The sequence below is a fragment of the Rhinolophus hipposideros genome (genome assembly GCF_964194185.1).
Source record: "Rhinolophus hipposideros genome assembly, chromosome: 17".
NCBI lineage: Eukaryota > Metazoa > Chordata > Mammalia > Chiroptera > Rhinolophidae > Rhinolophus > Rhinolophus hipposideros.
The window spans coordinates 3,131,766-3,143,672 of NC_138063.1; the positions used below are offsets into that span (position 1 = coordinate 3,131,766).

General features: G+C 40.4%; 1 protein-coding gene across 2 annotated transcripts in view; it reads right to left on the bottom strand.

Annotated features, from left to right (window-relative positions):
• ZNF407 (zinc finger protein 407) overlaps window positions 1-11,907 on the bottom strand; it is a 378,104-nt gene that overhangs the window by 147,290 nt on the left and 218,907 nt on the right. For both annotated transcript variants that reach the window (XM_081078987.1, XM_081078988.1), the window contains 2 exons: window positions 10,732-10,815; window positions 2,271-2,391 (listed from right to left, as the gene is read on the bottom strand). In XM_081078987.1, the coding sequence (XP_080935113.1) occupies window positions 2,271-2,391; window positions 10,732-10,815 (205 nt within the window). The remainder of the gene's footprint in view (window positions 1-2,270; window positions 2,392-10,731; window positions 10,816-11,907) is intronic.

Genomic DNA, 11,907 nt, shown 5'->3' on the forward strand with positions numbered 1-11,907 from the left:
TTTCAAACCAGTAGTTTCAAACTAAGGTATTTCAGTAATTACCCAATAATTGATTTTAGATTTGATGTATTTTAACAACTGAAAGAAATTCATCATGGCACATATGACAAATACATTTTAACACACTGAAAACCTTCAGGACACAAACTCTTGTATTACCTCACTGACTAGTATCTTGAGAGTGTAAGGTGACGTACAACCTGCAATGATGTAAAGTAGAGACCCGCAGAGAGATGAAAACGAGGGCTGCATGAATGGGCCAGACTCTGGGATTACAATGTGTCCTCGTCTAATCTCAACAATGGGCCTGTAAGGCGGAGGGGACACCAACCACCCATTTTTACAGTCCAGGAGGTGGTGCCTCCAAGAGGGTAAGTGAGCTCACGGAGTGCGGCCAGCGCCTCCTGGAGCCTGAGCTCTAGCCTGCACCCTCCTGCGGAGCGCTCTGGCCAGAATGAGAGGAGAGAGGAGACTGGGAAACATCCGCAACTGTTTTCAGTACCTCCCCCATTTGAAAAATGTTTGCTTGTCAAAACAGTCTTCTATGATATTTTTAATGTTATAATATTACAGATTTTAACTATGGACTCTACTTGTAAGAGGTAGATACACTTTTATCTATTTTATATATGGAGTTTGTATATGATCTTGTTTGAAATAATAGTTCCGCTATTTAAAAATAACAGTAACAAGATTAATGAAACAGACAGCCAGTTACAATTTAAGTGTGAAGTACAAGATTTATAATGAAAGAAACAAAAAAGCCCCCAAAACAACTCAAACCTTATGCATAGAGTACAGATTGAAAGGATATAATCCTCACAGCTAAGAGTGATAATTAAGGGATATTTTTGTAATATCCTAATTTCCTTTCTGTGTTTTACAGGGAAGGCAACTGCATAATACGACCTCTTTAATAAGGAAAACAGAACATTTAATAATGTTTATTTCTGCAAGAACTCATATTATTAGCACCTTAGAGTTTCTGTACCTGCCTAATAGGCTCACCATTTCACCAAGAAACACCAATCTAGTGTTCAGCAAAGACAGAACTCATAAAATGTTGAAAGAATGAATAATTAATGAATGAAATATATCTGTAATATCTCTGTACTATTAGATGACCTCTAAAATAAAGCTTAATGCAATAATGAGGATAATAATAGAGATTATGGCAATATATTTACTGAATGCAAGGGCTACATCCAGAGAAATACAAAAACCTGTTGTTTCAAGAGGGCTTTAGGTTTAAGGTATATATTCTAAGACCGAACAAAGACAGGCTGCATTCAAAGAACCTTTCTCCATCATGGGAACAGGCACATGAGAGCTTCAGCTGCAGAGGGAAGGAGGCTGTCACACTCTGATCCGGGCCCCCCAGTTTGCTGGTGGAGGTCCTGAGACAGAAGTCACCTGGCTGCCGCAGACTGTGTGTGCTGGGCCGCCTCATGAGCTCCGACTCACACTCCGGGTGCACCCTGGATCCCCAGCGTACGCTCCTCTCTGCCCTGCTCTCTCCACGCCTTGTCATGCACTAAAGCAGGATCACTCCACTGCCCGAGGTCTCTCGCTTCTCTGCAACCATGCTTGCTGCCGCCGTGCAGACGTCACTAAGCCACTGCTCAGTGACCTCGGTGAGCGGGCTGAGCACACACGACCTCCAACACGCTCTGAGCACGAATGTGCTGCACTGTACCGTCACCTCCCGCATCTTCTAGAACAGCCTTGTCTGAGGTGTCCCCCCTCGTAAGCCACGGCGGACATGCTCTCTCTGCGAGGACCTCATGCTGACTGAAGTTGTCCCTTCTCTGTACACTCCCCTGGCTTTTTTATTTACCCACTGAAATCTGTATTATAGCTATTTTTGAATGTTACAAGTCACCTGTTACACTACAATATGCTTAAAGGCAGGAAACGTTCCTAATATTGTCTTCACTGCCTTAATGAGTGCTTCACTCAATAGGTAAGAGGCCATACGCGTTGAATAATTAATTGGAATGGTTCCTTACTTTGGCAAAGAAATAAAACCACTTGAAATTCAGGTGTACCAAAGGATAATAAAACCTAAACGTTAAGAAGGTAAACAATGCAAAAGAACTACAATTTTAAAAACAGTCGCTAAAATTAGGTAGTGAAATACATTCCCAACCTAGCAAGTGAATGATGCTTTAAATTGTGCTACTTCATGTTGATCAGAAACCCTGTCCTTTAGTGGTGCATTTAACAGGATGACCCCGTGACCAATGGGCCTCGTGATAGGCATTCATTACCTGTAGTCACACCACGGGCATCTGTAGGGCTTCTCTCCCGTGTGCACCCGCTTATGCCGAGTCAGATGAGACTGGGTTGTGGAGGCGAAGTTACACTCGTCACATCTGAAAGGCTTTTCTCCTGGAATGTATCAAGAAGTGTCGGACGTGAATAATCATAAAATCTGGAAATGAAGGGCTAAACTTGTTACTGACGATTAAAGAGAAACTTATTTCCACGAAATGTTAAGCATATAGTTCCAAGGACTACACATATTTGGCACATTTAAATATTTATTCCCAGAGAAGACACCACTGATTTTTATTTCTATGTTGGAATAGACGCATGGCATACATTATGTAGTTCAAATGTAAGTTACACGACAGGAATCAAAATTATAGCTTTGGTTTAGCACTGGATTTGAAGTAACTATGCTACATAAGAGCCATTATAAAATTTCAATGAGGTTAAAACCATGGAAAAACAGCTAAGAGATACACTTTGACTATATAGTATAAAACTTATTAAAATCTTAAAATATGAACAAAACAATAAAGCCATAGATTGATACCAATTAAAATACTGTTTGAAGTAAAGAGAAATTACAGTTCACTAAGTTGAATAAAAGGTCCAGAGGCCTCAGAGAAACATTTAAAACAGTATTTTACCAGCACTTTGAATTTTATCTCCCCTGTGTAAATATAACACATCCATCTACACACACATTTCAGTCAGGAGTCGGTTCAAGCACTTGCCCGGGACTCTTAGCTGGCCCTTTTTGATTGACACCTGTCTCTCATTTAGCCACCCTTCTTTCTTCCATGGTCAAAGAAACCATGGAGTCTTATCAGTTTTTAATTCCATTACCTAACTGGCTGGTGAGCACTTGAAATGTGGCTATTTAATTTTAATTAATGCAAATTTCGATTTAAAAATGACACTGGATTCACCTACGGAAAGAATGTTAAGTTTGTTTGGAATAGCTTGTCAATGTGAATCTATTGTTTGAAGTGTAAATTTCATCAAGTGTAAATATAGATATCATGGATTTCAAATGCAAACTTAGCTTCTGAATAGAGATGTGCTGGAAGTATAAAATACACACCAATTTCAAAATTCTAGAACAAAAAGAGAATAAAACATTGCTAATAATGTTATATTGATATCACTGAAATGATAATTTGGATGTATCTGGTTCAATTCATTGCTTAAAAGATCATTTCACCTGTTACTTTTTCCTTTTTCTAATGTGGTTGCCAGGAAACTAAAAATGACACAGGTAGCTCACATTCATGCCTATTGGACAGCGATGAACTAGAGAAAACCTCACAACCTCTTCCTCCAAAAAGTTATCATATCATAGCAGTAATACTCTTCTCAAAAGAAATGGTTCCTAGAAATTTTACATAGAGGATGCATTAATTTTACAAACAGTATCACCCCCCTCCTTAGCTGCCATTTCACTTTCCAAGGTTTAAGTTACCCGCAGTCAACCGTGATCCCAAACTATTAAATTTCCCCAACCATCGCCATCGTCTGCTCCTGACGTCCAACCATGGATGCCGCCCTGGGAGGGTGATCCAGGATCACCCGAAGTAGATGATCCTCCTTCGGAGGACGTATTGTCAGAAGGTCGACAGGGGCCTAACACCGTCACAGTGCCTGCGTCTTTCACCTCACGTCCTCTCATCACCTAGGTGTTGTATCAATTCACAGCATCACGAGAAGGATGAGCACAGCACAATCAGATATTTTGAGGGAGAGAGACCACACTCACATGACTTAAATATAGTATATTGTCATAATTGTTCTATTTTATTAGTAGTATTGTTTAATCTCTTACTGGGCCGAATTTATAAATTAAACTTTATCATGGGTATGTATGTATAGGAAAAAATATAGTACATGTAGGCTTCTGTACATTCAGTGCTATCTGTGGTTTCAGGTGTCCCCGGGGGGTCTTGGAATGTGTCCCCCGCGGACAAGGGGTCCACCACATGCCCAATAATTTTACATGTTACCTCTTATTTCTGATGCTTTTGTAATAGTTGTATAAGTATACAGACTTATGTAGAAAATGAAGGATGAAATATCTTATTAGTTTAAAGTTACTCTACATCATCCAGCTAGCAAAGAAACTGTTGGTTCTGAAACTCAGAACACTTCGACATCTGTCCTACATTCTCTGGGTCCATTGAGATGGCTGATCCGTAACTGCAGTGACATTGAACTGGAGGCATGCACATCTCACGTGGTGTCATTTTATCTGTCACTGCAGCAGTAACAGTTAGAAGAAGCCAGAGGGACTTTCATCCCAGCCCGGGTTTGGCTGTAAACGCTCCCCACCTGTGAAGCCCTGATCACGATCAGGAGGCTGACCACCAATAAGCAGGATGGGTGTGGGGACCAAAGACACAGCATTTGTACAGCACTTGGCGGGGCGTTCCGCGACCCGCCGTTGTATCATGACTACGACAGGACTGCCTAAACACCGAGGCTGTGGAGTCTTCTCTCACAAAGATGAAAGAAGGAGCACACAAATGGCTCTCCTCCAGGTCTCACCTCCAGGAAAAAGAAAAGCCAGCAGTTTACAGCGATAATCAAGAGTTTCGCAGAGTTAGTGGATTTAACATAAAGATACTCTTTAGAAGATGCTAACAGGAAATATTTCATTTATTCTTGTAAAAAGAAGACCATATACAAAGCATGGTAAGAATCTTGGGATTTGAGAGGGATTCCTGACTCTTTTAGCCATTCATACTTAAAATAAATACCAGCTACATCACCCCAATGAGTGGTCACACAGGGTCGGCTTGAATAACTCTGTTCTCAGTGTCTTAACTGCTGGTGAAGTCACTTAAATCGCTACAGACAACTCAAACGTTCTGAACTGACTTACACAAAAAGTCACTTTCATGATGACGGCAGGTTTTGCTTTTGTTTAAGAGACACTATAGGATCTTCATATTGTACACGTTATTGCATAAGGCTACAGGAAAATAGCGCAATTTCTTCCAATTTGACACAGGAATATTCTATGTCCTGGAAACATATACATCCATATATAAGCATGTCTGAAAACTCCCACATTTACTACAAGAACTGATCTGTTCGTCAGATTCAATGAAGAGCCTTTTAAGTGCACACCAGAGACAAAGAACAGTTCAGATGGAAAACAGAAACAAAAGTACAGCACTTATCTGGGTGAAAAGAAAATTTAAAATATTCGTTATTTCATTAACTTGCCTTGTCTGTGTAGACTGACGTACGAGGCAGAATGAAACTACCGGTACGACCACAGTCAAGGTAACGAACACAATCACCAGCCCCCAAAGTTTCCTTGTGCCCCTTTCTCTCTCCTGCCCATTCCACACTCATCTGCTTTCTGGCACTAGGTATCAATTGGCACTACCAGAAGCTGACATAATGGAAACCTGCAGGATGGGCTCTCTCGGTTTGGCCTTTCCCACAGCATCGTTTTGTGACTCAACTTATGTTGCTCCTGGAGTAAATAGCTCATTTATTTTTATTGCTGAGTAGAACTCCGTTACACGAAGGGACCACGGTTTGTTTATCCATTCATCCACTGAAGAGCATTTGAGTCGTTTTCACTTTGGGTATTACCAACAAAGCTGCTACTAACCTTCGTGTGCAAGTCTGCTTAGGTGTGCATTTCCCTTTCTCTCGGGTACGTGGGAGTGGGATGGCTGGGTCACACGGTAGGTACACCGATTTGTGAGACACTGCCAAGCTGCTTTCTGATGTGGCTCGACCATGTCCCATTCCTGCCACGTGGGTATGAGAGCCCCCTTTGCTCCATCCACCTCATCACACACTCGTGCTGTGGCCATTGCTCTGAACCGGTATTTCTCTTACGTGCTGAGATCTTTTCATGCACTTATTTGCCAAACACTTACATTCTTTGGTGAGGCACCTATCCAAATCTTTTGACCCTTTTTTAATTGGTTATTTGTTTTCTTACAATTGTGTTTTGAGAGTTCTTTATGTATTATAAATACAAATCCTCTAAAAGATTTGTGATTTACACATATTTTCCCATCTGTGGTTTGTCTTTTCATCCTCTTCATACAGTGTCTTTTGAAGAGGAGAACGTATTTATTTATGAAGTTTTCAATTTATCAGTGTATCATTTTTCAAGTATGATTTAGTTCTTCTATGAATCAGGCTTTTGATCTGATATCTAAGAAATCTTTGATAATCTATGGTCTCAAAGATTTTTCTCCTAAATTTTCTTCCAGAATTTATATACAGTTTTATTCTTAGGCTATGATCATATTGAGTTACTTTTTCTACGATATATGGACCAAAATTAATTGTTACTGCATATGGACAGCCAATTGATCCAGCACTATAGATGGAAAAGATTAAACTACTTTTGCTCCTTTGTGAAAAATACATTGACCATATAGGTGTGGGTCTGTTCTGTAATCTCTGCTTAATTCCACTGATGTATTTGTCTACCTTGATGATGCCAGGATGACTCGATGACTGTAGCTTTAGAATAAATCATGAAGTCACGTAACGTAAGTCCTCAAGATTATTCATCTTTCTCAAACTCATTTGACTATTTCAACCATTGTATTTCCATATGAACTTTAAACTCAGCTCATCAATTTCTTGAAAAAAAAAAAAGTTTTCTGAGGGGATTCGAAATGATCAATGTGAGAAGAAGTGAAATCTTAACAACACTGAGTCTTCTAATCCATGAAGATGGTATATCACTTTATGAAGATCTTCTGTAATTTCTCTTGGCAGTATTTTGAAGTTGCCAATGGAGGTTTTGCATATCTTTTGTTAGATTTATCTCTAAATATTATACTTACAGCCCAAAACAATTCACAAATATAGGCATAATCTATTCTGTTCCATTGATCTATCTTTATGTCAATAAAATATATAATAAGACTTCAAGATAGGTAGCATAAATCTTCCACTTCTAATATAATGAATCTAAGTAGTCAAAAAATTTAAAGTTTTTTTTTAAATTAAGCAAATTCACAAATATATTCTGATGTTTCCTATTTTACTCAATCTAAGTGTATGAAAATGTGTTGGCATCATAACTCATTGCTGACTTGTTTATTCTAAAAGCCTTGGTAGACATCTGTATCCATTTTTCATGGATATGACAGGAATCAAGGCGGTAAAAGGGTGACCTTAGGGACTCATTGTCTGAGTCAATGGTATAAATTAAAGGTCATTTAAGCTCTTCAAAGCTAATTCTCTTGGTTTGGAGGTTTAACATAAATACTTAAAAAACATGGTAAATGTAGTTTATTTCACTTAAACTTTGTGGCCTTTTTATGTCGTACCAATTAAACTTAAAAACAACACTCTTAAAGAATAATGTCATTTACATTCTCCGTAATTCTATTAACTTGAAGTTCATATTAAGCTAGCATGATACTGTAATAAACTATAAATTGTCATTTCATATTTAACTTGATAACACTTCAGATTAAACTGTTTAATATTAAGACATTTTGAATTATACACAGGCTAACAAAGTATAACGTAACAAAATGTGCTACATAAGAGACTGTGTAGTGACCACTAAGCAAAGGGATGCTTGAGCACAACTAGCTCCTAGTAGGGGAGGACCTCAGGTCTGTTTACACAAACCAGTTTATTCAAGTCTATACACAACAGCCAGTTAGTCACGCCTTAATTTTGTTGCATGTGCAACAATATTGTTTGACTATGTTGATCAGTTATTTTTTTTAATCCAGAAATGATAATTTCTTCAGGAAAATACACTTTAGAAATACAGAAGTAGTTTCTTGTTTGTTAGCCTCAATATACAGCCAAAAAAATAAACTCAACTTCTTGACTGTAAAATTTGAAAGAAAATCTTACACATAGGAACTGTAGTTTACTAATATTTGTTAACACTTGAAATGAGAAGCACTCTATGGAGAGGTGTGCACATCTGTTAGGGAAACTTCGGGTGGACTGATGGACTTGATTCGGTGCATTGGGAACAGTCCTGAATCCCTGGTCATTCTAAAGCAGGAAGAACGCTCGTACATCCGTAAGTGAGACATGAACTACCCCCAATCAGTCAGTAGGGCTACCTGGATACAACCATCCCTTTCTTCCTGAATATGACCTAACGGTACATATTAGTCTAAACTGTACTTCCCCTTCCAGGCAATAATCTTGGCCAAAATGACCATGAGGGAATATTCTGTCCCTTCGGTACCTCTGGTAGAGTAAAGGAAAGGAGGAGGAATCCCAGAATGGCTATCGACAGAGTGGTGCCCTTTGTGTGTCAACAGTCTGTCAGACAGACTGAACACTTCCGACCGAGACGCCCACTTGCATTCCTCTGGGCAGGCTGGTGGTTATTAAGCTGACCAAGGCTCTCCAATCACACGTGAGGATTTGCCCCTGTGCCCTTGAATCAAGGGTCTCTGACAGGTGATAAAAGCAAATCTTGGAAGGGAAGAAGTTCTCTGTCAGCCCTTTAGACAGTCTGCATGGCAGCAGGGAATTACTCACACCATTTGGAACACTTTTGATACCTATCTCTTTCCAAGCTGATTGCAATTTGTGTGGGCACTCTGTGGTAAAAAGGTAAACCATGTCAAAAAGGAATGCAGCAGAGAAACGCAGATTTCAAATGCACCACACAATACTGGCCTTGAAAGAAACAAGTCGTGTGTTGCTTAAATTTCATCAATGCAGGATAAAAGCTAAGAGGCTAGGCTGAGCTGTACGAAGCTGTTTGGTTGCAGTGAACAGTCTTAAGAACTGACTTGGTATTAAAGAATCATGTTTGATTTGTGCCACAGTGGCAGATAAATGCCAAAAAGACAGATGCCTCTGTCTGTGAGACATTGTCCTATATGGTATAAAGTTAATAGCAAAGTAATAAGGAGCCTGTGGACCTGACATAAAATATAAAGTTGTGCCTGCTCGATGTAGGCTCCGTGATCGATGACCATAAATGCTGTGATCACAGCATCATCGACCCCACTGCGGTGACAAGAGGGAGCGCTGCCACGCTGGCACGGATGGCACGCGGTAGGGTCTCCTGGCCCCCAGCGCCACACCAGGGGTGACCAGGTGAGTGGCAATGGCATGAGAAGGCAATAATCGGGCATCAGTAAACTGAACATGTTAAGAATAAAACATCCCGCACGAATACACTTGACCACACACATAGTTTCAGCTTCTCCAAGACAGCTGCCAAGGATGACCGCCATCCTGGCTCTTTCTGCTGCCCCTTAATTGAATCTTTAAATTGCTGGATTACAAAATGTGATCGCAGAGTGCTACTATAAACTTAACATGGACATTTATGCTTATAAAGTTTGTGTTCCCAACGTTATGTTAAACATCGGAAATTTCTTTGACTCAGTACTAACTCTTATTCCATATGGAAATTTGAATCATATAGCTCAAGCTCTGAAAGCAGCGGCTAGCAATAGTTCTCACTGACCTTACAAATACCCTAACGGGCATTAAAACTACCTATAGCTAACTCCTACATATAACATGTCAAGAATCCAAATGTACCATAAACAACGTATTTCATGTATCTTAATTTCTTGTCATTTTGAGTGTAACTGCCAAACTCAGCCTTTCTCATGGTACCCAAAGAAAGTCCAACATTTAGGTACAAACTGAGTCACCACGTGACCTATTATCTAAAGTAAACCCCTTCTGAGAGTCGGAAGTGCTTCTATTGATAATCAGAAGGGACAAGCCATAACAGCACAGTCCCAGGCACCTGTAAGTTAGGATTATTAAGGTAATGACTACAGGACCTCTTGCCAAGGACGTAAACAATGTGAACAAGTGTTTAAAACTTTTCATCCTTAAGTGTTCCTAACCAAGGCATCCATTGTATTTCGTTGAGTCACCGAGAACGTACATCATGACTCAAATCCCCTTCACTGTCCACATCTGCTCATGTCGCCCTCTTCAGAGCCATCCACTCTCAACAGCAAAAATAACTGAAAGGCCATGACCTCAAAGCACGGGCACTCGTTACACTGGTGGAGGGGTTGCTGGCTCGAGGGCTGGGTAGTTAGGAGGGCCGAGAGCTAGATGGGAAGGGGGGGCTGTCGCTAAGGAGGAAGGGGCTGGACAGGAAAGGAAGTGCGAGGATGCTGACGGAGAGGCACGCAGAGCTGAGGGGAACATGGACCCAGGTTCACCCACAAACCCCAAGGCACAGTCTGGCCTACAGAGAGAAGAGCCTGGTATACGGGTGCTTTGGAGGCCAAAATCTTTCCCTCCTATTTCATATGAATTTACAGGGCACACCTGGTGTGTAAAGCATGCAGCAGGCCTGCTTTTGAAAGACAGGAAAATAGAGGAATTGACATTTTATGTTATTCAAACGGTTTTGAGCAGATCCTCAAGTCCATGGGTTTTCCAAAGACTGAGAAGATGCGCGACCCAGGACCCACAGCGGACACGGGGTGCGAGGGCCCACCGGCTGGCACTGACCTGTGTGCTGCCGCCGGTGCTTGGTGAGGGCGTGCCGGGTCCCGCCGGCAAAGCCACAGAGGTCGCACAGGAATGACTTCTCGCCTGTTGCAACAATAAACAGATGAGGGACTGCGCAGGTCACAGATCATTAAAACATATCTATCAAGGCTTTCAGGGTTACTAATTCCTCCAATCAAATGTTTCCATGTAAATATGTCAAATGGGAATGAAATTACCACTGCGGTTTATTGACTGTGATAAAATCTGAAAAGCACCACTGAACATAATTACATACTTGTCAGACCCATAAAAATTAGCTTTATTATCAATGGAATGGTTTTGTACAACTTCATTTCTGGTAGATGTCTTCCAGATGGGGCTGCTTTATGCACTTGAACAGTTTTTATGCATATCCTGATTTTTTACAATTCCCATACATCTGGCCTTTCTGAGCTCAGTAAAGATTGCTTGGAATAGTTAATATACAGTATCTATGATTCTGCTTAAATAAAACATGTTGAATTCTCTCACAATTGAAGGATACTGAATTGGTTTTACCTGATTCCACTGGGGGTCTTCTTTAATAACTTCCTATTTAATAATATGAATTAAATACTTTCCTTGAACATACTGAAGAAGCCAAGTAACAACAAAACCTACACACTCAGGACCACTAGCAGTTCAGTGCTGCTTACGGTTTTCAAACTTTCACGGCCCAAGAAAGAAGTCTGGGGATTGCTCAGGAAACCGTGCACAGCTCCTACCATTCACCTTGAACATGACTGTGCACTCAAACAAAGCCTTCTGCGACAATTAGAGACACATTTGGCAGACGTAGTAGTTGTTCAAAGTGTGTAAATGCTATTTCTTTTTTTAAGCACTTTTAGACAAGCTAACATGTTGCCTTACAGTTTATAAATGCAATCTATCTTTCCACTGCAGCATTTACGCAGTAAATGGGGCAAGCCAGGCCGTGTACCCCAAAAGGCTCACGAAGAAGGGCAAGAGAATAAAAATGCTAACCTTGGAGAGATTCAGTGAGATTGTAAAATACTTCACCAAAAAGAAAATAAATCATTTGTATCTATCTTTATCTACTTTACCCTCATTTAGATGTTTAATGCAACAAGTCTTTCACTGGTTTCATCCGAGTCAGCCTGCTTTGTTCTAAAACATTTTGGTGTATCACAACCA